This window comes from Chiloscyllium plagiosum, chromosome 9, assembly GCF_004010195.1.
Source record: "Chiloscyllium plagiosum isolate BGI_BamShark_2017 chromosome 9, ASM401019v2, whole genome shotgun sequence".
NCBI lineage: Eukaryota > Metazoa > Chordata > Chondrichthyes > Orectolobiformes > Hemiscylliidae > Chiloscyllium > Chiloscyllium plagiosum.
In genome coordinates, this window is record NC_057718.1 from 78,544,584 (window position 1) to 78,566,773 (window position 22,190).

At 40.4% G+C, this 22,190-nt stretch overlaps 1 protein-coding gene across 1 annotated transcript in view; it reads left to right on the top strand.

Moving 5' to 3' along the window:
• The first annotated feature begins 721 nt into the window (after positions 1 to 721).
• Positions 722 to 22,190, top strand: part of LOC122552970 (solute carrier family 22 member 2-like) — a 49,995-nt gene continuing 28,526 nt past the window's right edge. Inside the window, exons 1-6 of the mRNA XM_043696294.1 lie at positions 722 to 1,205; positions 11,324 to 11,427; positions 11,516 to 11,670; positions 12,130 to 12,298; positions 12,398 to 12,512; positions 15,734 to 15,840. Of these exons, the coding sequence (XP_043552229.1) occupies positions 795 to 1,205; positions 11,324 to 11,427; positions 11,516 to 11,670; positions 12,130 to 12,298; positions 12,398 to 12,512; positions 15,734 to 15,840 (1,061 nt within the window). The 5' untranslated portion in view covers positions 722 to 794. The remainder of the gene's footprint in view (positions 1,206 to 11,323; positions 11,428 to 11,515; positions 11,671 to 12,129; positions 12,299 to 12,397; positions 12,513 to 15,733; positions 15,841 to 22,190) is intronic.

The following is a 22,190-nucleotide window of genomic DNA, read 5'->3' on the forward strand; positions in this document are numbered from 1 at the left end:
TTATATTAGCTGAACTCATACAGATATACTGACAATGCCATGTCAAATCATTGTACAGAGTTGTTCCCTTCTGTCAAATTTTGAATGGGATATGATGGTAGACAGGATTGATACTCCACATTAGGACATCAGTTGTTAAGTAGTTAATTTAATAAAGAAAGGCTTACATTTATATAACATCTTTCATGGAGCCATTTATGTGTTACAATGTAGGAAGAATTGACAGCTTTATGAACAACAATGTCCCACAAATAGCAATGAGAATTTTCAAAAACGTTGTTTTAAGCACGGTTGAAGAATTAATAATATCTCGGACACTGGGGAGATCACTTCTCTATTTCTTTGAATGGGGCTGCAGAATTTTTCACATTCAGTTAACAGGTCAAGTGGGGTTATGTATAAATGTGTAATTGGAAAGATGACAAGTTTGACAGTGAAGTTCTAACTAAGGATTGCAATAACGACTGAGAAATTAGGACACAAGAACTAAAATCAAGTAATTTATATACCGAAGCAAGTTGATTTATTTTTCACTTTTACAATATTGGAGTCACATTTGTTTGTTTACTTCAAGTTTGAAGTAAATTATCTCCATCTTAAATGTGACAGTAGCTTGTCTATTCACTTATTAACAGAATAAACCATTGATTTGATTTGTTAATTTGTAGACCTTTGCTCTTCAGGCATTTGCTAGAATACAAAACTGCTGATAGTCTGCAGATAAACAGATCTGTGGATACATCCATCCCATCAGAAGCTCTTCTATTGAGCTCTGGGGGAAACTCTCCTTTGCAATGGCGGCTTTTGATGATGTTTTAATACAAATTGGAGGTTTTGGACAATATCAAAAGGTGATTTTCTTTCTGATATATCTGTCATCGATGATGTTCTCCCATTTGTACTTTGGATTTGTTTTTTTAGCAGTTACTCCTGACCATTGGTGCAGGAGTCCTGGGGTGACTGAGCTGAGAGATAAATGCAACTGGTCTCTGGAACAGGAGAAGAATTATACGTTACCTGTGGGGCAATCTGGCAGCTCCTCATACAGTCAGTGTGAGACATACGATATTGACTGGAACTCTTCTTCAGGCAGCTGTGAAAATCCACTGCTTTTTGTCCAGAATGGATCCCAAGATCTACCACGTACAACTTGCCAGGACGGGTGGGTTTTTGAAAATGGCTCATTCCCCAGTATTGTGACCGAGGTATGTTTGAATTTTAGTCAGTTATTAAACTTGTCTTAGAGCAGAATTCCAAAGCATTATAGTGAAAGAAAGACTATAATTGTAAAATAGTTTTCACAAACGAGAAGTGTTTTGCAGCGAGTTAAGGATATTTTAAAGTACAAGTCACTTGTAATCTAGGAAACACTGAAGCCAATCTATGCCTAGCTTTTGTCAACAAGGCAACAGCAGTTGATAAGGAACAGTAAAACTGCTTTTGTTAGTGTCTTCAATTAAGGGATAAATATTTGTCAAAATATTGGGAAACTGCCCTGTTGTTCTTTGAAATACTGAAATAGGCCATTTTTACATCGACCTGAGAAGACAGATTTCCAATACTACAGCTCTTTATCAATACTTACTGTGTGCATCAGCATGGTTTCCTTGTTTGTCTCTGATATGTGATTTCAACGTGCAGACTACTACTTCAGGGATGAGACCATCAGTGCTTCCCACGGAGTCAGGTGGGATCACTTGAATATTAGGGGACTGGTTTTGGTGATGGGCAGGTGTTTTGCATGGAAAGTTAATAGACAAGTCCCATAGAGCACACAATTGGATAGATTCTGCATGTGCTGTAACGGTAAAGGTTCAATGGCCTTTTCTTATTTTATGCTTTCTCAGTTCTCATAAGTACCTTATCAAAACAGAACAATTGTACTTGGAACTAAGGGTTGTCTTTGGGTTGTAGAATATTTAGCATTTAAAACCAAACAATACTGGTATTTTGATGTTACATCTGAGAGATTTTGTAATATTGTCAAAAAGATGTATAATTTGAACCATTGTATAATGTTGGCCATTGTGGAAAACAACATTAACAATCCTAAGCTTATGGAAAACTCTGCTGCTTGTATCACAACTTGTGCTAACATTCACTTACTTTTACATTTGAGGATCTACATCGGATCCTGGTCTGGAAATTTAAAAATTATCAACCTTGTTTTCATATTCCTCTATGGCCTTTCTGTTCCTGATCTTTCTTCCAACCCTGCACTCTTCCATTATCGTTACCTTTAATACTCCCTAGGATCTATCTTTGGCCTCCTATTTCTCATTTACAAGCTGGCCCTCAGAGATGTTATCCAAAAGCATCCAACATCAATTTCCACATGTACACACACATTACCCTGCTCTACCTTACCACTGTGTTATCTGAACCCTCTCCATTGTCAGTAAACTGTCAGACCGCTTGTCTGACATCAAATACTGGGAGAGCAGAAATGCTCCAAATAAATATTAGGAAGACTGAAGCTAACAAACACAATGTCACTGATTCCATCCCTCTCCCTGATAACTATCTAATACTGAACAAGATTGTTTGTGACCTCAGTGTCATAGTTAGCCCCCAAGACAGTCTTTTGATCACATGTCCTCATCATCACCATTTCTAATTCTGAAAAATTGCTTGTCTCGGTCATCTGTTCTACTGCTGAAACTCCCATCCATGCCTGTGTTATCTCAAAACTTGACTATTTCATGAACTCTTGGCTGACCTACATTCTGCCATTTGCGAAACTGAGATCTTCTAAAACTCTGCTCATATCCTAACTCACATCAAATAACTTTCACTCATCAATTCTGTTTATATTTGCTCTCAATTGGTTAAGACCTGTTTTAAAATTCTCATCCTTGTTTTACCCTTTAGCATCACTTCTGTATCTTGGATTTCCTCCAGCCCTTCAATGCTCTGAGATATCCGCACTCCTTTTCATTTTCTTCTCTTTTTGGTTTCTTTTAAGCCTGGAGGGTGGAGGCCTCTGGCAGCAGTGGCAGCAACGCTAGGTACACAGTTTCACCCCCCACCTGGGGTCTCCCAGCGAGTGAGGAACAGCTCCTAGGCTGAGCCCCCTGGCCTGGACTTACAGGTTAGGCTGTGTCTCCAGGTCCGCAGCTAGACCTGTTTGACTAAAGAAGAAGAAAGACCCTAAGAGGAGGTCTTCTTTGTCTTCAGTGTCCTGGTATTCCAGTGGCTCAGTGAGCGATCTCATCGCTGAATGGCAGTCTTGTCCTGGCTCTTCTTCAGGATATTCTATCATTCCTTAATTGGTTTCCCTGAGCCTCGGAGATGTTAACTGAACTGTGATGAACTTTGTCTTAACTTTACTGTTTTTATCATTGGGTTTGACTTCCGTCATTGATTTTGGCACTGTGGTGGGGCAAATTTCACTATATTTTTTGTTTAAAAGTACACATGACAATAAATTTCTATTCTATTGTATTCCTCTAGACCCAGAGGCATACAGCATGGAAACAGACCCTCAGTCCAACCCATCCATACCGACCAGCTTTCCCAAACTAAACTAGTTTGCCTGCATTTGCCTGTGTTTGGTCTATATCCCTTTAAACCTTTCCATGTGTTTACCTGTCCAAATGTCTTTCAAATGTAACTGTACCTGCATCTGCCACTTCCTCTGGCAGTTCATTCCATATATGAACCACTTTGCATGAAAAAGTTGCCCCTCAGGTCCTTTCTAAATCTTTCCCCTCTCATCTTAAACCAATGCCCTCTAGTTTTGAACTCTCCATCCTGGGAAAAAGACCTTTGCTATTCCCCTCATGATGTTATAAACCTCTATAAGATCACTCTTCAACCTCCAGGGAATAAAGTCCCAGCCTTTCCAGCCTCTCCTTTTTACTCACAACACTCCTGTCCTGGTAACATCCTTGCACATCTTTTCTAATTCTGGCCTCTCGAGCAGGCCTGGTTTTAATTGCTCCACATCTGGTGGTCATGCCTTCAACTGCCAAGGCCATAAGCTCTATTCCCTCTCTTCAACTCTGCCTTTCCACCTTGATTTTAGTTTTTAAGATACTCCCTGAGACCTATCAATGTGTCTTAGGGGGTTATACCTTGTTTCCTCTTACCTCTATGACGTGATTTGAGACATTCTATTATTATGGTAAAGGGACCAAATAAATGAAAATTGAAACACAGAAAACAAAGAAAGCTAGAAACCTAAAATGGAAACAGAAAATGTTAGATGCTCAGCTCTACCAATATCTGCCAATTAGCATTTCAGGTTGATGACCATTCACCAGAAAATTGAACTATCAACCTGAAACATTATTTCTGTTCTTGCCTGACAGATCCTGACTGACATGAATTTTCATTTTTGGTTATGAATACTGTTGTTTTTGTAATATTATCTGTTGGGCTGAATGGCCACTACAGAGTTTTTTTTTCATATATTATAGTTATGACACAGGGTAAACCCATCTGCTAATTTAAACCCGACACACAGAAGAGCTCACCTCGCGCCATAATCTGTTAAATTTCAAGAGGCAAAGAACTATCTCAGATCTCACTATTCAAAGTAAAAATTAATAATTTTATTCTTTAAGTCCAAAAGAGAACATTAAAACAACAACTATTTACTTTCTCTTAAACCTATTCTTTACCTCCCTAATACTCATCCAATAAAAAGAAACCTGATAAAGATTTACAAAAACAAATCACGTTTCAAACACCAGCCAGATTTTCCTCTGTAGGTTTTCCTCTGTATTTTCCTTGGTCGTCTTTTCTTCTGCTGCACAACTTTTCTTATGGACAGGTACCTTTCAGAGAGCTATTCAGCTAGCAGTCTGTACTTGTTGATGCCCTTTGCTGTTCTCCCCCTAACCGTTCAAAATGTCTGGTTTTATACCCCAAAATATTGGATCATTTCATTGGTTTGGTGCCATCCCAAACAGTAAAATTCAAATTCTTTTGGGTTTTGGTCTCTGGGGCATAATTTAAACTGATTTGATTTTTTTTGTTCCATGACAATACAGCTATTTGTTTCACCCAAATATTACATTTTTAAATTTTTCAGCACACTCTGTGCTTTCAGTCAGAACTTGCTAGCTTCCTCTCTCTCTTAAAGGTACAGCGCATACCAACAACTTCATAACACCTCCCCACTTAAGAAAAAAAATGAACCATCATGATGAAAAGATGGCTTCATTTTTTTCTCTCTATTCCTTAACCACAGTACCATGACATATATATGACTTTAATCTAAGTTCATATTAATTTCTTCCCACATATATATATATATATATAAAAAACATTGAATAGGTACCAAGCTCATCTCTACTTTATCAGTTAAATCCATGACAATGCATCTGTGATTATATTCTTACAACCCGCAACATGTTCGATTTGTTAATTAAAAGTCTGTAACATAAGACTCCAATGAAATAGTCTCATATTCTTGTTTTTAAAGCATTCCAATAATGTAAGAGGATTGTGATCCGTGCACACAACTGTCTCCAATACATTGTTTGTGACATACACATTAAAATGTTGTAAGCCAGTACCAAACCCAATAGTTCTTTTTCGATCGTGGAGTATTCCCTCTGGTGGATGTTGAGTTTTTTCCAAAAGTAACCAACTGGCATTTCAATCCCACCATCATCTTCATGTAGCAGCACAGCTCCAACTCCTACATCACTAGCATCAATGGCAACTTTGAAGAGAATCGAAACGTTTGGTGTAGCTAAAACTGGTGTAGTGGTTAATATTGCTTTTAAATGGTCGAATGCCTCCTGGCATTGGTCTATCCAGTGAAACTTTGTTCTTCTTCTGCAAATCAGTTAACAGTGCCACTTCACTGCTGGCACTTGGAACAAACTTCCACAGTGGCTCAGTGGTTAGCACTGCTGCCTCATAGCACCAGGGTCCTAGGTTCAATTCTAGCCTTGGGCGACTGTCTGTGTGGAATTTGCACATTCTCCCCGTGTTTGCATGGGTTTCCTCCTACAGTCCAAATACGTGCAGGGTAGGTGAATTGGCCATGCTAAATTGCCCATAGTGTTAGGTGTATTAGTCAGAGGGAAATGAGTCTGGGTGGTTACTCTTCAGATGGTTAGTGTAGCCTGGTTAGGCCAAATGGCCTGTTTCCACACTGTAGGTAATCTAATCTAGAATCTGTTTAGTCCCAAGAATCAAAGCACCTTTTTCTTCGAGGTTGGTCATGGAAATTCCTTGATGGTCTTCCATGACCAATGTTATGTCCCAAGAAGATCACCTTTGCTTTCGCAAATTCAGTTTTGTTTAAGTTTACTACCAGTTTTGCTGTTCGGAGTCGTTCAAAGAGCTCTGCCAACTGTACCATATGATCTTTTCAGGGCTTACTAATGAGCACTATACCATCCAAATAGACTGCACAGTTTGTAAACCCAGCCACAACTCTGTTCATGAGTCTTTGGAACGTGGCAGGTTCGTTCTTCATTCCAAACACTGTCACTTTGAATTGATATAGCCCATTTGGGGTTACAAATGCAGAAATTTCTTTCACCATTTCTGATAAAGTACCAGCCAGTAACCACGCAGTAAGTCCAACTTGGTGATGTAACTGGCTTGTCCAACTTTCTCGATACAGTCCTCCAATCTCGGTACTGGATATGCATCCAATTTTGTAACGGCATTGACCTTCCAATAATCCATGCAAAATCATTGAGTTCCATCTGATTTGGGAACTAAGATGATTGGAAAACTCCACTCGCTCTGGCTTGGTTTGATGATGTCCTCGTTGAGCATGGCCTCCACCTCCTTCTGGACCTGTCTGGCCTTGAAAGGATTTAGTCAATAGGAGTGTTGTTTTATCGGAACGGTATTCCCTATGTCTACTTCATTTACAATAGCATTAGTCCTCCCCATCTGATTCCTAAAAATGTCCTCATACTGCTGGAACAAACCTTTCAACTGCATTATTTGCTGCTGAGACAGATAGTTTACTAACCTATCCCACTCCTCAAGGACTTCTTCATCTTTTAACATATTTTAAAGCACATCAAATCTTCAAATCTGGATTTGATTCCTCACTCTGCAGGGCAGTAACTTATACCTGTTTCTCCAGTTCTTTCTCACTCGTATTATAAGGTTTCAACATGTTCACATGACATACCCAATACAGTTTTTTTCTATCTGGCATCTTTAGCAGGTAGTTCACCTGACTCAACTTTTTCTCAATTTGATAAGGACCACTAAACCTGGCTTTTGAAGGGATCTCCTGTCACTAGTAACAGTACTAGCACTGTATCCCCTCGGGAAAACGTCTGAGTCTCAGAGCTTCTTTCTGCTATCTGCTTCATTCTATGCTGTGCCCTCTTTAGGTGCTGTTTAGCTAACTTGCCTACTCGATTTAATCTCTCCGATATATAACCTAAGTGTGAGATCTGTGACTTTGGTCATGTCAATTTCTCTTTAATTCATTTCAAAAGGCCTCTCACTTCATGTCCGAATATTAACTCAGAGGAAGTAAACTAAGTAGATTCATTTGGGTCATCTCTAATGGCAAACAATACAAACGGGACACCTTTATCCCAATCATTCGGGTAATCTTGACAGTATGCTCTCAACATGGTCTTCGAGGTCTGATGTCACCTTTCTAAAGCTCACTAGGATTCAGAATAATATGCACTGGATTTAAAGTGCTATATACCTAAACTATCCATGACCTCCTTAAACAGCCTAACAGTAAAATTAGGCCCCTGGTCCTACTGAATCTCTCTGGGTAGCCCATGCCACATGCAGAAAGCTACTAACTCCTCTATCACCCTTTTTGTTTTAATACTCCGTAATGAAATTGCCTCTGGAGATCTGGTAAACACATCCATTAAGGTTAACAAGTACTGGTTCCCACTTTCAGTTCTCAGGAGGGAACCTACACAATCAATTATAACCTGCGTGAAAGGTTCTTTGAATGCCGGAATTGGCAACAAAGATGCTGGTTTACCTACCATTTGGCATGTATAACACGTACAGCAAAAGTTAATGCGTTGTGCATTCCAGGCCAATAAAAATGTTATAGTACCATTGCCTGAGTCTTTCGTGCCCCTAGATGACCACCTACAGGTAGTTCATGTGCTACCCATAACACTTCCTGTCTGTATGCTACCGGCAATGCAATCTGGTGCATTTTGGCCCATTTCTCCTCTGCACTAACCTGCCGTGGTCTCCATTTTTGTCTTAGGATTCTATCTTTCAGATAATAACCTTGAGGAATATTCTCTGCCTCCTTTTTGGAGTACGCATCCTCATATATATCTTTTATCATCTTGTTTTGCTGTCGCAAGTCCCTCAGCCTTTCCGGACTAAACACTTCTACCTGACCCACTGCCTGTTCAGGTTTTTCCTGCACCATTACGTCAAACTAACTGAGCCTCAACTCCTTCATCTTTCTCTGTAGTTTTTGCTTCATGCTGTGACATATGATAGTGGGATCTTGTTACTACACAGTCTGGAAAAATATCAGGATATTTTTCTTTTAACTCCTCAGTTTCCTGGTCTTCCTTGGGCTTCTCCACAACTAGGGGTGTCGCTCCCACCTTGGACCCTGCTTAATCATTCCCAAGAACAAACTGGATTCCTGGAACTGACACTCTGTCAATCATTCCCACTGTTACTTCCCCAATCTTGAGGTGGCACTCTAACCTGATCTTACATAGGTGAACGCTAAATTTCTGTTCATCTGTCCCACAAATTACCACACACTCAAGTAACAGATCAGAAAGAGTGCAAATTTGCTCATCTCTTACTATTAGACATTGCTTAGATCCTGTATCTCTCAAAATGATAACTTCTTGCCCTTCTCTCCCTGTTCTTTCTGAGTAAATTTTACCCACAGAGGCAAATTCTTTACAGTGATGAGGAACTAACTCCATTCTCGGCCCCTGCCTAAGCTGTGCACTCTCGTGCAGCTCCTTGGCTCTTCTTGGGGGTTTCCTTTACTACTTTCACTAATGCCACTGGCTTAGCTTCTTTTACCACGTCTTTTCCCACAGTGCCTTTCTTTAACCACCCGCACTGTGACTTTACGTGTCCCACTTTACCATAGTGGAAACACCTGAGGCCTTTCACCTCCTTTCCACCCTCTTGGGCTTCTTTTTTAACCTGTGATAGATACTTACCAGTGTTCTCTACTCTTTGTTTCATAGTACAGGATCTCCCCTTCTCCCAACTTCTATTCCTCACAGACAAAATTCTAGCTGGAAGCTTCTCTTATGCACCAACATCGATTCACCTGCTAATTCTGCTGCTCTCCTCCCTTCCTGAACTTTTTGTTCATCCACGTGAATTCTTACCAATTCTGGAAGTGAGTTTTTTTAACTCTTCTAGCAGAATCATCTCTCTTAGAGCCTCATAGGTCTTATCTACCTTTAAGGCCCGCACCTATCTATCAAAATGACTCTGGTTAATTCTCTCAAACTCAACATAGGTCTGACCTGGTTGCTTCTTTATGTTTATGAACCGCTGTCTATATACTTCTGGTACCAATTCATAAACACTTAAAATAGCCTGTTTGACCTCTTCGTAATCTCTTGACCCCTTATCTGACAGCATGGAAAATACCTCACTAGATCTGCCTACCAGTTCAGTCTGAACTAGCATTACCCATAAATCCTCAGACCACCCCATCTGCCTAGCCAATTTTTCAAATGAAACAACGAAGCCTTTGACATCTTTCTCATCAAAACGTGGCAGAGTTTTGACATGTTTGTATATATCATTATCTTTTCTTTTAATCTCCATCTTGTTAACTTGACTTTGCTGACTAAGTCACAACTTCTTAATTTCAAATTCTCTCTTTTTCTCTTTCCCTTTCTTCTCTCTCTTTCTCTTACTCTTTGCTCAGCTAAGTGCCCTCTCTCTTTTTTTCCCCTCTCTCTTCTCTCGCTCCTTCTTTCTCTCTTTGCTTAGCTAAGAACTTCCTCTGTCTTTCTTTCTCCTCTCTTCTGTCTCTTTCTCTCTCATCGCTCTTTCTCTTTCTCTTTCCCTCTGTCTTTCCTCTCTCTCTTTGTTTATTTTCTAACTCCATTTTCCTCAATTATAATTTAAGTTTTTCTAACTCTACTGGACTTGTCTGTTTCTCTGACACACCTAAATGTTTGAATAATTCCCTTACAATTTCAGCTTTACTTTGGTCCTTGGTTAAACCCAATTCTAACCTCTTTGCTAATTCTAAGAGTATGGTCTTTTCTTTCTAAACTTCCTTGGCAAATTTGGGAATCACCAGAGTCTCTTTAGCAATTTTAAGAGCCATTTCTCACTTTTAATTTAACCAACCACAAGTAACCAAAATTAAACAAATTGTCTCATCTACGTTTTATTTAAAGATCTAGGACGCTAATCTGCAAGTGTTCAAATCTACTGAGCTTTCTTCGTATACCAAATCTAACCAAATCTGTCCAAGTCTCATGCTGGATCAGTCTAAACCTGTACAAATCATGGACGAGAGCCCCCAAACTGTTACAACATGGGGTAAATCCCTCTGCTAATTTAAACCCGACACACAGAGAAACACATCTCGCCTCGTAACCTGTTAAATTTCAAGAGGCAAAGAAGTATCTCAGATCTCACTTTTTAAAGTAAAAATTAACAATTTATATTCTTTAAGTCAAAAAAGAGAATGTTAAAACAACAACTATTTACAACTCCTTTCTCTTAAACCCTATCCTTTACCTCCCACTCTACAATACTGGTCCGATTAAAAAAAAGTTTGATTAAGATTGACAAAAAAATCACATTTCAAAAGCCAGCCAGCTGTCAATTCTCCTTTGTAGATTTTTCTCTGTATTTTCCTGGGTCGTCTTTTCTTTGGTCTTCTGCTGCACAAGTTTTCTTTTGGACAGGTACCTTTCAGAGAGCCATTCAGCCAGCAGTCTGTACTTGTTGGTGATCTTTGCTGTTCTCCCCCTAACTGTTAAAAATGTCTGGGTTAATATCCCAAAACATTGGATCATTTCATTGGTTTGATGTCATCACAAACAGTAAAATTAACTTGCTTTTGGATTTTGGTCTCTGGAGCATAATTTAAACTGATTGGCCAAATATGGATTTGTTCTTGTACCATGGCAACACAGCACCAGCTATTTGTGTCAAATAAATGTTACATTTTTAAATGATTCAGCACACTCTTGTGCTTTCAGTCAGTCCTTGCCAGGTTCCTCTCTCTCTTAAAGGTACTGCACATACCTACACCTTCATAACAATAATATGAATTAACTTTAATTTAATAGTTCTGTGCATAATGTAGAAGTTAAATTCAAAAGGCAGAGTAAAATACTTGTCTGTTTTCAATAACTTCATTTGCGTGACTCCACAATTTGTACAGTTTGAACTGGTGTGTGCTGATGCCTGGAAAGTGGATCTGACTCAAGCTTGTCTAAACGTGGGATTTATGTTTGGAACGATGATCATGGGCTATGCAGCAGACATGTATGTATCATCCTAAATTTAATTCTGATTTAAAAATCTGGATACTAATATAATTTTATTTTTATTTCTTAAAATTATTTTGTTGCAGATTTGGCAGGAAGCTTTGCTTCTTATTTGCAACTTTTGTGACCACAGTGTCAGGTCTTCTACTGGCTTTTTCCCCAAACTATACTTGGTTTGTGATCTTCCGCACTCTTCAAGGCCTATTCAGCAGGGGAGGTTGGCTGTGTGGCTACGTCTTAAGTAAGGTCTTTCTTTTACTTTTGTTTGAATAGACAATCACTGGTAAATGGGCATTGTATTCAATGAATAATCTAAACAATAGTGTTGTTAAAAACTACTGCAGTGATTATGCCAGGATTTCCCAAACTAGAGATTGAGACACCAATTAATAGCTGAGATTTTGGGGCTGTGAGCTAGGAGACAGCAACGACTGACCCCTCTGATGTCTGCTGTTATAGGTCTTCACCTATCCCCACCCCCATCGAGGAATCACAACAAATTTCAAGCTGGGTTTTATCTAGTTACGATGTTCCAATCTGCTTATTGGAGCCAACTTGCTTGTCTTTTCCTGCCTGTTATTGTTTATTCACGTGAATTAGCTGATTACTTGTTAGAAATAGCTCAATTATCACGCATTGGTTTTTAGTGTCAACTCTTGGTATTCTCATTCCTTCACTGAACTGTGTGTTTCTCTTCCAGTCACTGAACTTGTTGTGTCAGATTACAGAAGAACAGCAGGGATTTTAAACCAAGTGTCATTCAGTTTTGGGATCATGCTTCTTCCTGCCATTGCTTATTTTCTACCAGCCTGGAGAAACTTGCAACTGGCAATAACCATTCCAAACTTCCTCTTCTTGACTTACTACTGGTAATGTCTGATCAGCATCAGTAGTTACTGAGGAACACCAGTTACTTAGTGCATTAAATTGTGGTCATGAAAGATAACCCCACATATGGTCATTTGCAGGTTGGTTCCAGAGTCTCCCAGGTGGATGTTTTCTCAGAAGAAGGATGAAGAAGCTATGAAAATTTTGCAGCAGGTGGCAAAAAGGAATGGCCACACCTTTTCAATGAAAGCCGAGGTGACTAGTTTATATGGGAATGAAACTGAGACTGTGATTCTATATACACGTTCAGCCTGCAGGCTAAAGTTGCCATCAACTTAAATGGGTCTAATGCAATGCAGAGATAATTCCGGGCATTCCTGTACATAAAGCCATAAAATATAGGATCAGAATTAGGCCATTTGGTATATCAAGTCTGCTCCACCGTTTGATCATGTCTGGTATGTTTCTCAAGCCCATTCTCCTGCCTTCAGCTCATTACCCTTGATCCCTTTCCCATTCAGCTCTGTCTTAAATATACTCAATGACTTGGCCTCCTCAGATTCATCATCCACTGGCTGAAGAAATTCCTCCTCATCTCAGTTCTAAAGGGTCATTCCTTTACTCTGAGGCTGTGCCATTGAATCCTAATCTTTCCTACTAGTGAAAACAGCTTCTCCACATCCACTCTATCCAGGTCTCTCAGTATTCTGTCAGTTTCAATGAGATACCCCTCATCTTTTTAAACTCCATCAGGTACAGAGTCCTCAACTGTTTCTCATATGACAAACACTTTATCACTAGATCACTCTTGTGAACCTCCTCTGGACCTGCACTAAGGCAGCACATCTTTCCTTAGATCTAGTCTCAAAACTGTATGAATGGTCAGGCACAGTTCATACCTCTAACAAATTAAATAAAGGTTTATTATTTGTCTTAACAATCAGTCAGCATTTTCAAAATTTTACAATAGTGAAAAGCTTTACTGTGGCAGTAAGTCAACTCACACACTGGCATGTATACTGACCTTTCAACTCTTGCACTTAACCTCAAGTGTACCCATCATTCAAAGGGAGAGAGGGAAAAACTATGTAACTATAGGCCAATTAACTTAATATCAATTGTTGAAAAAATATTGGAATCAATTATTAACAAAGTAAGAGCAGAAAAGTTGAAAAATCATTACATAGATAAGCAGAGCCAGCATGATTTCATGATAGGGAAATCATGTCTGACTAATTTATTCGAGTTTTTCGAGGAAGTCTCAACCAGAGTGGATAGAGGCGAACCAGTTGATATGCTGTATTTGGACTTCCAGAAGACATTCACAAGGTATCTCACAAAAGGTGACAAGTCATAAGATGGGCTATATTGTAATATATTGGCATGGATAGAGATAGGAAACAACAACTGGGGGATACCGTGTTCTTTTTCAGCTTGGTGACCTGACATTAGTGGGGTTCCACAGGAATCAGTTTATAGTTTATATTAATGACTTAAAAGAAGAAAGCAAATGTACCATAGCCAAATATGCAGAAATAGGTCAAAGTGAAAGATACATGTATGAGAGGGATATAAGCAGTTTACAGAATGATAGATCGGTTATATAAATGGGCAACAAAATGTTGACAAATAGTGGGAAAATATGAAGTTGTTCATTTTAGAAGGAAGAACAAAAGACCAGAGTATTATTTAAATGCAGACAAACTGCAGAAAGCTACTATGTAAAGTGACTTGGGAATACATGTGCATGAAATGTAGAAATCTAGATCAAAGTGCAGCAAGTAATCAGGAAGGCTAATGAAATGTTGGAAATGTGTTGCTGGAAAAGCGCAGCAGGTCAGGCAGCATCGAAATGTTGGCCCTTATTTCAAAAGAGTATAAGAGTATGGAAGTCTTATTGCAATTGTACAAGGTGTTGGTGAGACTACATCTGGAGTACTGTGAGCAGTTTTGGTCCCTGTATTCAAGAAATGATTTCAATGGAGGTAGTTCAGAGAAGCTTCTCAAGGATGATCTCTGGTATGGAAGGATTGTTTTATGAGTAAAGGTTCAGCAGGTTGTGATTCTACTCACTGGCGTTTAGAAAATAAGACGTGGTCTTATTTAAACATTTTGGATTCTTATTAGACTTGACAGAGTAAATGCTGGGAGGATGCTTCCCCACATAGAGTTTAGAACCAGAGGACATAATCTCAGAATTAAGGGGCACCAATTTAAGACTGAGAAGAGGAGGAATTTCTTCTCTCAGAGGGTTGTGAGTCTTTGGAAAACCTTGTCACAGAGATCTGTGGGGCCAGAGTCTCTGAGTAGATTTAAGGCTGAGATAAATTGATTCTTGATCAGTAAGGGAAGAAGAGCAATTATGAAGAAAGGGCAGGAAGGTGGACATGGGGAGTGTTGGATTAACCATGCTCCTAGTGAAGATGAAGCAGGCTCAAGGGGCCAAATGCCCTACGTCTGTGCCTATTTCTTACATCTTATGATCTTTTATAAATTATTATTTGTTCCTGAGAAATGGTAAATCCTGATCATTCACACTGAGGACGTTAAGAGCAGTCTGCAATCCATACCTTGTATGTCTGGAGGCATATCTAAGCTAGATCACATAGGACTGTTAGGACTAGACCAGTGAATTAATTGGTCTTTTTTTAGCAATTTGAACATATGAACATAAAATGTAAGAACTGGAGATGGCTATTTGGTCCTTCAAGCTCATTCTGCTATTCAGTAAGGCCATAGTTGATCTTCTATCTCAACTCCACCTTCCTGCACTGCCACCACATCCTCTAATTCCATGTTTACCAAATTTCTATCAAACTTTGTTTTAAATACACTCAGTGACTGAATATTCATGGCTATCTGGGTAAACAGTTTCAAAAATTCACAATCTTGCAAGTGAAGAAAATTCTTCACATAGAATTATATGGTACAGAAGAGGCCCTTCAGCCCTTCGAGTCTACACCACCAAATCTACTCCAGATCTACATAAGTCCCATTTTGCTGAACTTGGTCCATGGCTTTGGATATAATGACACTTGAAATCACTCATCCAAGTACTTTTTAAAGTTTGTGAGGTCACACACTCCTACTACCCTTCTAGACATTCCAGACAATCACCACCAACTTAAGTGAAAAACCCTTTCCTCAACTTCCTTTTAAACGTCCTGCCTTTCACCTTAAAAGTATACCATCTCACACAATTGGCAACTTACTTTAAGCTTTTAATTCAACTTTGGCTCAGGATATGGTTTTGATATAACTGGGTGATTTGCCAGATATACTAGGACAATCACTTAATCCTGAACTGATTTTTTTTATATGTAACACCAAATTTTATAACAGTCTCATTCAATCCCCTGGACTTTTGGATAATAGTTCTTGGTTTTTCAAATTATAGTCTTCAATTTGTTGGTGTCTAATTCGTGTTTTCTACTTTTTGCTACCCACAATATTTTCAGTCCCTTTTCTTTTCCCAGGCAATTACTATCGAGAAGAATGATGAAAAGATGAACCGTCCTTCCATAATTGAGCTGGTCAGGACACCTCAGATGAGGAAACATACTCTCATTTTGATGGTGAACTGGTGAGTCTTATTCATTTTTAAAAAATTTATATTAGCTTAATATTTAATCTTTAAAGAGGTATCACCTGAACTACTGTGTGTCACTCACTAACTACTGTTTGCAGCACCATAACCACTCTGTGTACCATTCAAACACTCATCCATAACACTCAACTACCATCTGCAAATCCCTAATTACAAACTACAAGAATAAAGAGTATAGTTACCGTGTGGCAAATGGTAACTGGGGCGTAATGTTAGTTGTGCTGAAAGTTGTAATTTAAATGACTGCTGAAATGGTTTAGTCATTGGATATTACAGATGTTAGTTTGGTGGCACATTTAGTAGTTGTGGTGATGCAGTTGATAGTTATGATGATAGAGATGGTAGTTAGAGTTGTTCAGGTACTCAGTGAATTTCAACCGCCAGCAGACGGAATACCATAGGCAATAATTTTGTTTGGAAATATACCCCAGAAAAGGTATTCAGGCAATTCTCTGTGTCAAAGGTATTCATGGGAGGTGGTCTGTCATGGCCCACATTTATTTTCAGCACACAATCTTCAGCTCTTCCTCTCCATAATTATAGAATCATAGCATGGGAGAGGTGAAAGTGTTTGTTTACGGTTGCTGGGACTTTGCAATGTTTACAGCAAGGATGCCATATTTAAACTCCAACTGCAACCACCTTCAGGCATCGTAATCCAGGAGTTGCCCTTCACTGTTATCTCAAAGAAAATGTCCCAGAAAGGATTTTTCGCTCATTGGTTCAGCAACAGGGACCTGAAGGTTTTAATGGAAAGAGTGAAGGAAAGCAGGGCAGGGCTTTATCCTGCTGACAAACAAAGGAGTCATGCCATAGACTTAGCCCACCTGACCGAGATAGTGGCCTGAGTCAGTGTAGTGTCCCTGGTGAAACATTACACACAACAGTGCAGTACATGACCTTCTGCGCTCTGTAAAGCTAAGTGCCACCATCTTCTTTCTGCAAACTTACACCCATCACTCATTAAACTCTGTCACTTCATAAGGCTGTTACCAAGACTCATAAGAATTTCAGTAATGACGAGAGATCGGACAGTCTGTGGTTGATTTCCTTACAGCAGAGGAGACCGAGAGGGAACATGACTGAGATGCATAAAATAATAAGCAACACAGAAAGGATAGACAGGAGGAAGCTTTTCCTCTTGATGAGCAGAAGCATAGATCTAAGGTAAGGAGCAGAAGGTTTACAGGGGATGTGAGTAATAAACCTTTCACCCAGAGGGTGGTAGGAATCTGCAATTCACTGTCTGTATTGGTGGTAAAGGCAGAAACCCTCATACCATTGATGAGGTATTTCAATGTGCACTTGTGATGTCAAAGTGTACAGAGCTATGGATCAAAGACTGGAAAATAGGATTAGAATAGTAACAGAGTCAATCCATCCAGTCCATTCTTACGATAATCCCAAACTAAACTAGTCCCATCTGCCTGTGCTTGGTCCACATCCCTCCAAACATTTCTTATTCATGTACTTATCCAAATGTCTTTTAAACATTGTAACTATACTCGCCACTTCCTCTGGAATTTTATTTCACACATGAACCACTGTCTGTGTAAAAGAGTTAGCCTTCATGTCTTTTTTAAATCTTTCTCATCCAACCTTAAAAATATGCCCTCTAATCTTGAAATCCTCACCACAGTGTAAAGGCACCTTCCATTCACCTTATCTATACCCATTTATGATTTTAAAAAACCTCTGTAAGGTCTCCCCTCAACCTCCTGCGCCCCCGTGAAAAAAGTCCCAGCCTATCCAGCCTCACCCTATTACTCAAATCTTCCATTCCTGGGGTACCATCCCAGTAAATCTTTTCTGATCCCTGTCCAGCTTATAATATCCTTCATATAACAGGGTGACCAGAGCTAGACATAGTACTCCGGAAGAGGCCTCACAAACACTTAGGAGAGAAAGGAAGACCCAACATTCTAAAGTATGTTGCACTTTTATAAACATAGCCAAGGCACGGTGGCACAGTGGTTAGCACTGCTGCCTCGCAGCGCCAGAGACCCGGGTTCAATTCCTGACTCAGGCGACTGACTGTGTGGAGTTTGCATGTTCTCCCCGTGTCTGCGTGGGTTTCCTCCGGGTGCTCCGGTTTCCTCCCACAGTCCAAAGATGTGCAGGTTAGGTTAATTGGCCATACTAAATTGCCCGTAGTGTTAGGTAAGGGGTAAATGTAGGGGTATGGGTGGGTTTCGCTTCGGCGGGTCGGTGTGGACTTGTTGGGCCGAAGGGCCTGTTTCCACACTGTAATCTAATCTAAAATCTAATATACACTCTTGTACTCTATGTCTTTGTCACTATCTGGTGATGTCATACCCCTTTGGGAGATGGGCAGACTCTTCAGACATCACAAAAATGATGTAATGATCAATCATTGCTCATCTTTCACAAGCAACCAACTCCTTGACTGTAAATAGTGTCGACATCATGGATCCTTGAAGCAATATTGATGACAGCGACATATGTAGATAGTGTAGAAGCAAAAAATGGTGTGCAAGGGTTGTGCTTGGGTCTGGTCTGCACACATCTTCCCCACTTATACCCATCTTATGAGTGAGATTAAGGAAGCCATAATAGAGCAATAGAGTCATAAAGATGTACAGTATGGAAACAGACCCTTCGGTCCAACTTGTCCATGCCAACCAGATATATCAACCCAGTCTAGTCCCACCTGAGGTTTCTTTGACACCAGGTATATAGTCAGGTCAGGTATATAGAACATGATTTGCTCCTGCCCCGTTTGTGAGGTAACAGCTTTCAGGTGATCCATATGTTTGTTCTGGATAATTATTACCTACTTGAACTGTGTATCATGGAACCTGATCGCAAGTTGACCTCACCTTGTGCCCAATCAGGGTCATTTTCAGGATTCCGGCACCAAACTTCATCCCCTTAAGTAAACTGCCTCCCTCACGTATGGGAAGCATGCGGTGGCACTGGCTTTCCTGTTGCCATTTCACCATCCTGGGAGTCCAGGAATAACAGGTTTAGGCTGATGCAGAGTTTTCTCCCCAGCAGTGACTCTGCTGGAGCTTTGAATGGGCATCCACAATGACTAGGAACATTGAGCCCATAAAAGGACTGGCATGGTCAACATGTAACCGAATCCAGGTATTACCCAGCCATTCTCACAAATGTGGGGGTGCTGCTGCCACCAACGTTTATCTTTGTTGGCACACTGGGCATTGCCCCACCAACGCAGCTATGCTGGCATCTAATCCTGGCTACCAGACATAAAGTCTTGACAACATCTTCATTTTGGAAACACTGGGTTACACTGATGGAGCTCAGCCAATATCTGGTGACAACTTTTACTCAAGACAATCACTCCTGCTCCCCATACTAATATGCCGTCCCCTACAGTGACCTGGTCTCACTGGGTCCAGAAAAATTTCTGATGGCCCTTCTGTTTCCACCATCACCACCATCTGTTTTAGTTTTGCCAGGACAGGCATTCACAGTCAGATATTGTCAGTGATGACCAGAAGGGTATCCATAAAGTTTAAAACCAGAATGGACTCATCCAGAGGAGGCACCATTGGTCCTGGTTCGACCAGAATCTATGGGCAGCACCGCCTTGACTTCTTTATGCAGCCCTTACAGGGGTTTGTGGTCCATTACTACGACAAACACACGTCCATAAAGATATTGGCGGAACTTTCCCACACCAAAGATGACTGCCAATCCTTCCTTCTCTATCCGGGCCTTTTTGCGTTCAGAATCAGCCAAAATCTGGGAAGCATATGCTATTGGATATTCCTCTCCTTTGTACCACCAGTGAGCCGATACTACTTGCCCCAATCGCATGTCAGCACCACCTCTCACATCGGATCATGGTGGGCTGATTTTTCACTTCCTTAAAGGCTACTTCTTGGCTACGTTACCATTTCCATGGCTGATCCTTTATTGATAGCAGGTATAAGAATGTCAAGATGGAGGCCAGGTTATGTAAGAATTTCTTGTAATAATTCACCAATTCAAGGAAAGACCTAAGCTCCATTACAGACATGGGAGCTGGGACTCCTTTGATGGCCCTCACTTTCCCTTCCAATGAATCTAACCTGGTTTTCTTGACTCTGTAACTCAAGTAGGTCACTTGGGGTGCTTGGAACACACGTTTCCCTTCTGAGGCATACACCTACCCAGGAGAAACGTTTAAGAACTGTGTTCAAGTTCTCCAAGTGCTCTTCATTGGTCTTCCCGGTTATTGACATGTCATCTAGATAAACGGTAACCTGGGGTAGCCCTTGTAAAATATTTTCCATTATCTACTAGAGAAGGGCACAGGCTGATACCCCAAATGGCAGTCCTGAAAATTGGTACAAATCTTACTATTAATTGTGGCGTACTTTTGGGATTCCTCAGTTGCAGGTAGGCGTGCTCATTTCCAGCTTCGCAAATGACAGTGTTTCCCCCCACCCACAACCCTTGCACACAAGTCCTCTATGCAAGGGATTGAGTATTTATCCAGCTGCAGGATGCAACTTACCCTTTGCTTAAAATTCCCACAAAAGCGAACTGAGCTGTCAGGCTTCACAGTTGGTATGACCGATGCTGTCCATTTCGCAAACTGCACTGGTTTGATGATTTCTTCACTTTCCAACCTCCTGATTTCTGCCTCTACTTTTACCCACAAGAAAATGACCCCAGGCAGACCTTGCAAAACTATGGAATTTCTTCCTGGTGATCATGTAAAGTGGCTTTGGCCCCTTTGATAGTCCCTAGCCCTTCCTGAAAAACTTCTGGGAATTTCATTAGGACTTCACCAAGGCAGCCATTTTCTCATGAAAAAATGTTGAGCCAATCAAGGTGAATCTTTCTCAACCAATTCTGTCGCAACTGGCTTGGGCCTGAGCCTCTGACTACAATCAGTGGTAACTGCACCATCTGCTTCTCATAGGAGACCAGAACCAAAATCAAACTGTTAATTTCTATCTGTTCCCCAGCATACACTCTCAGTCTGGCTGAGGTCTTGCGTAAACTTAAGGGTTGGAGACCAGAGTGAATCTTATTAAAGAGAGGTACTGCAACCATAGATACAGCTGCACCAGTACTGACCTTCAGGAAAACCAGGTGACCATTTAACCAAACATTAATTTTAAATGGTACTAATTTGGATGTTGCTAAGCAATTTAACAGTTCCAAGCCACATGTAGGGGGACTTTCCAGGGTGCGCACTCTTCTGGATACCGACCTACGAGTTTTCTTACTCAAGGCAGGCTTTGTAGGACTCCTTTGCTCTCTCCAGTCTGCATACCAGCAGCAACTACAATGCCTTGTGATTGTGAAGAGCTTTCCAGCCACTTGGCCAAGACTCGGCTTTGTTGTGGGGTTCTGCTGTGGGCTGGCCTAGGATCCCTCTGCTCAGGATATGCCCTGTGTGAGGCTCTGCGATTGCCTACACTCAAATGATGTTCCCCAAGCTCAATCGGACAAGTCAGGGTGGTCACTTTCATTGGGATGCCCTGTAGCTCCCATGCTCCACTTGCCACATTTTCTAATAACAAAGTCAGTTGTGGTGCCTGTTTGAACTCCAGGTGGGCTTCAGCTTTTGCATAGTTATATTATTAATCCCATATACTAGATAGTCTCTCAGCATCTCATTCAGGGTTAACTCAAAATCACATGCCTCTGCTGGTCATCTTAACTGAATTAAAAATCCCAATACTGATTCATCTGGTTCTCAAACAGCCAAATAGAATCAATAACGTCTCAGAATTAGAGGTGGTTTGGTGTCATAATATACCTTAAATAAATATGGCAACCCTTGCAAGATTTTAGAGTCTGGTGCCTCTAGAAAAATTAAGCCCCTAATATCCAAAAATGCTGAAGGCCTGCAAGCAGTCAGAAGGATTATTTGTTACTTTTCATCTGCCCCAGTGTAATTTGCCTGGAAAAAAAATCACGTTCTTTCTGCATCCTGGCCTCGTCTCTGATGACCGGTTCAAAAACGTCAAGCTTCCAAAATAAAGGCATGATGCCAAAAATGCTTACCTCAACTCAAAGATGACCGTTGAGAGTGAATTTTCTTCAAGAATGTATTGTTTTTTTATTGAAACAATTGCACAAAGGCCAGTATCCTGTCACCAAATCATCCTTTATTTACATGTGCACAACAGCCAGCTTAGAGTCAGTCTCTCAAGTGAGGAGATTCTGAATCACCTTTTCTAAAGTATTTTCTTTAAATGCATGCTATTGGAAAAGCTCAGCAGGTCTGGCAGCATCTGTGGAGAGAAATCAGAGTTAATATTTTGTCTCTAGTGACCCTTCTTCAGAACTTTCCTTCAGTTCTGAGGAAGGGTCACTGGACCCGAAATGTTAACTCT